The 668-nt window shown below is 43.1% G+C and overlaps 1 protein-coding gene across 1 annotated transcript in view; it reads right to left on the minus strand.

Annotated features, from left to right (window-relative positions):
• The window catches only part of LOC109833398 (protein CHROMATIN REMODELING 4-like), an 18,051-nt gene that overhangs the window by 734 nt on the left and 16,649 nt on the right, over positions 1–668 (minus strand). Inside the window, 1 exon segment of the mRNA XM_020401051.1 lies at positions 1–668. This exon segment is cut by the window's left edge and continues 734 nt beyond it; it is cut by the window's right edge and continues 10 nt beyond it. Coding sequence (XP_020256640.1) covers positions 1–668 — 668 coding nt within the window.

Consider the following 668-nt stretch of genomic DNA (forward strand, 5'->3'; position numbering starts at 1 on the left):
AACTTCCTTTTCTTTTTCAAACTTTTTCTTGGGTCTTTCGGCAGCAAAGGTGGAGGACCTGGGATTGAGAACGGAGGAATAGTTGACTTATCTTCTCCATAAAGAAGGCGAACAGATTGAGCGATTGCTGAAACTGTTGGAGGCAAATGGGATTCTGGTGGCTTTGGTGGAGGAACATTAACCGCTTCACGAAGCCAGTGTGGAAGCTTATTAGCTTTTGAACCACTTGCTGCATTGTCATCATCTGAGGAATATCTGCTGAAAATGTTCTTCATTTTCATATTAGGAGGCATTCCCACGTTGGACCAAGTGGAGTTCAAACTGTTATGAGTATCGCCTAACAAATTTGGCGAATTATTCAAGAAATTTGGCAGCTTGGGTCTCTTGGTGCCAGACAGCCCATCCTCATTCAACTGTAAAGATCCAAAGCTACTGCCTGGAATTAAGTTCTGCTGAAATGGATTATCAACAGGCAAGCTCATTTTCTCAGGCCTATGAAAAGGTGAGGCTCGAAGATCATCTGAATAACTGGATCCAGGTTTATTGGGCAGCCAAGCTGGCAGAGGCGTGAAGCTTTCATTTATTCCACCTACACTGTTTGATGGCTCAATAAAAGGAAATCCAGAAGAACGATCACCACATGCCAACTGAATATCTGTTAGATGAGA

The sequence above is a fragment of the Asparagus officinalis genome, chromosome 3 (assembly GCF_001876935.1).
Source record: "Asparagus officinalis chromosome 3, Aspof.V1, whole genome shotgun sequence".
NCBI lineage: Eukaryota > Viridiplantae > Streptophyta > Magnoliopsida > Asparagales > Asparagaceae > Asparagus > Asparagus officinalis.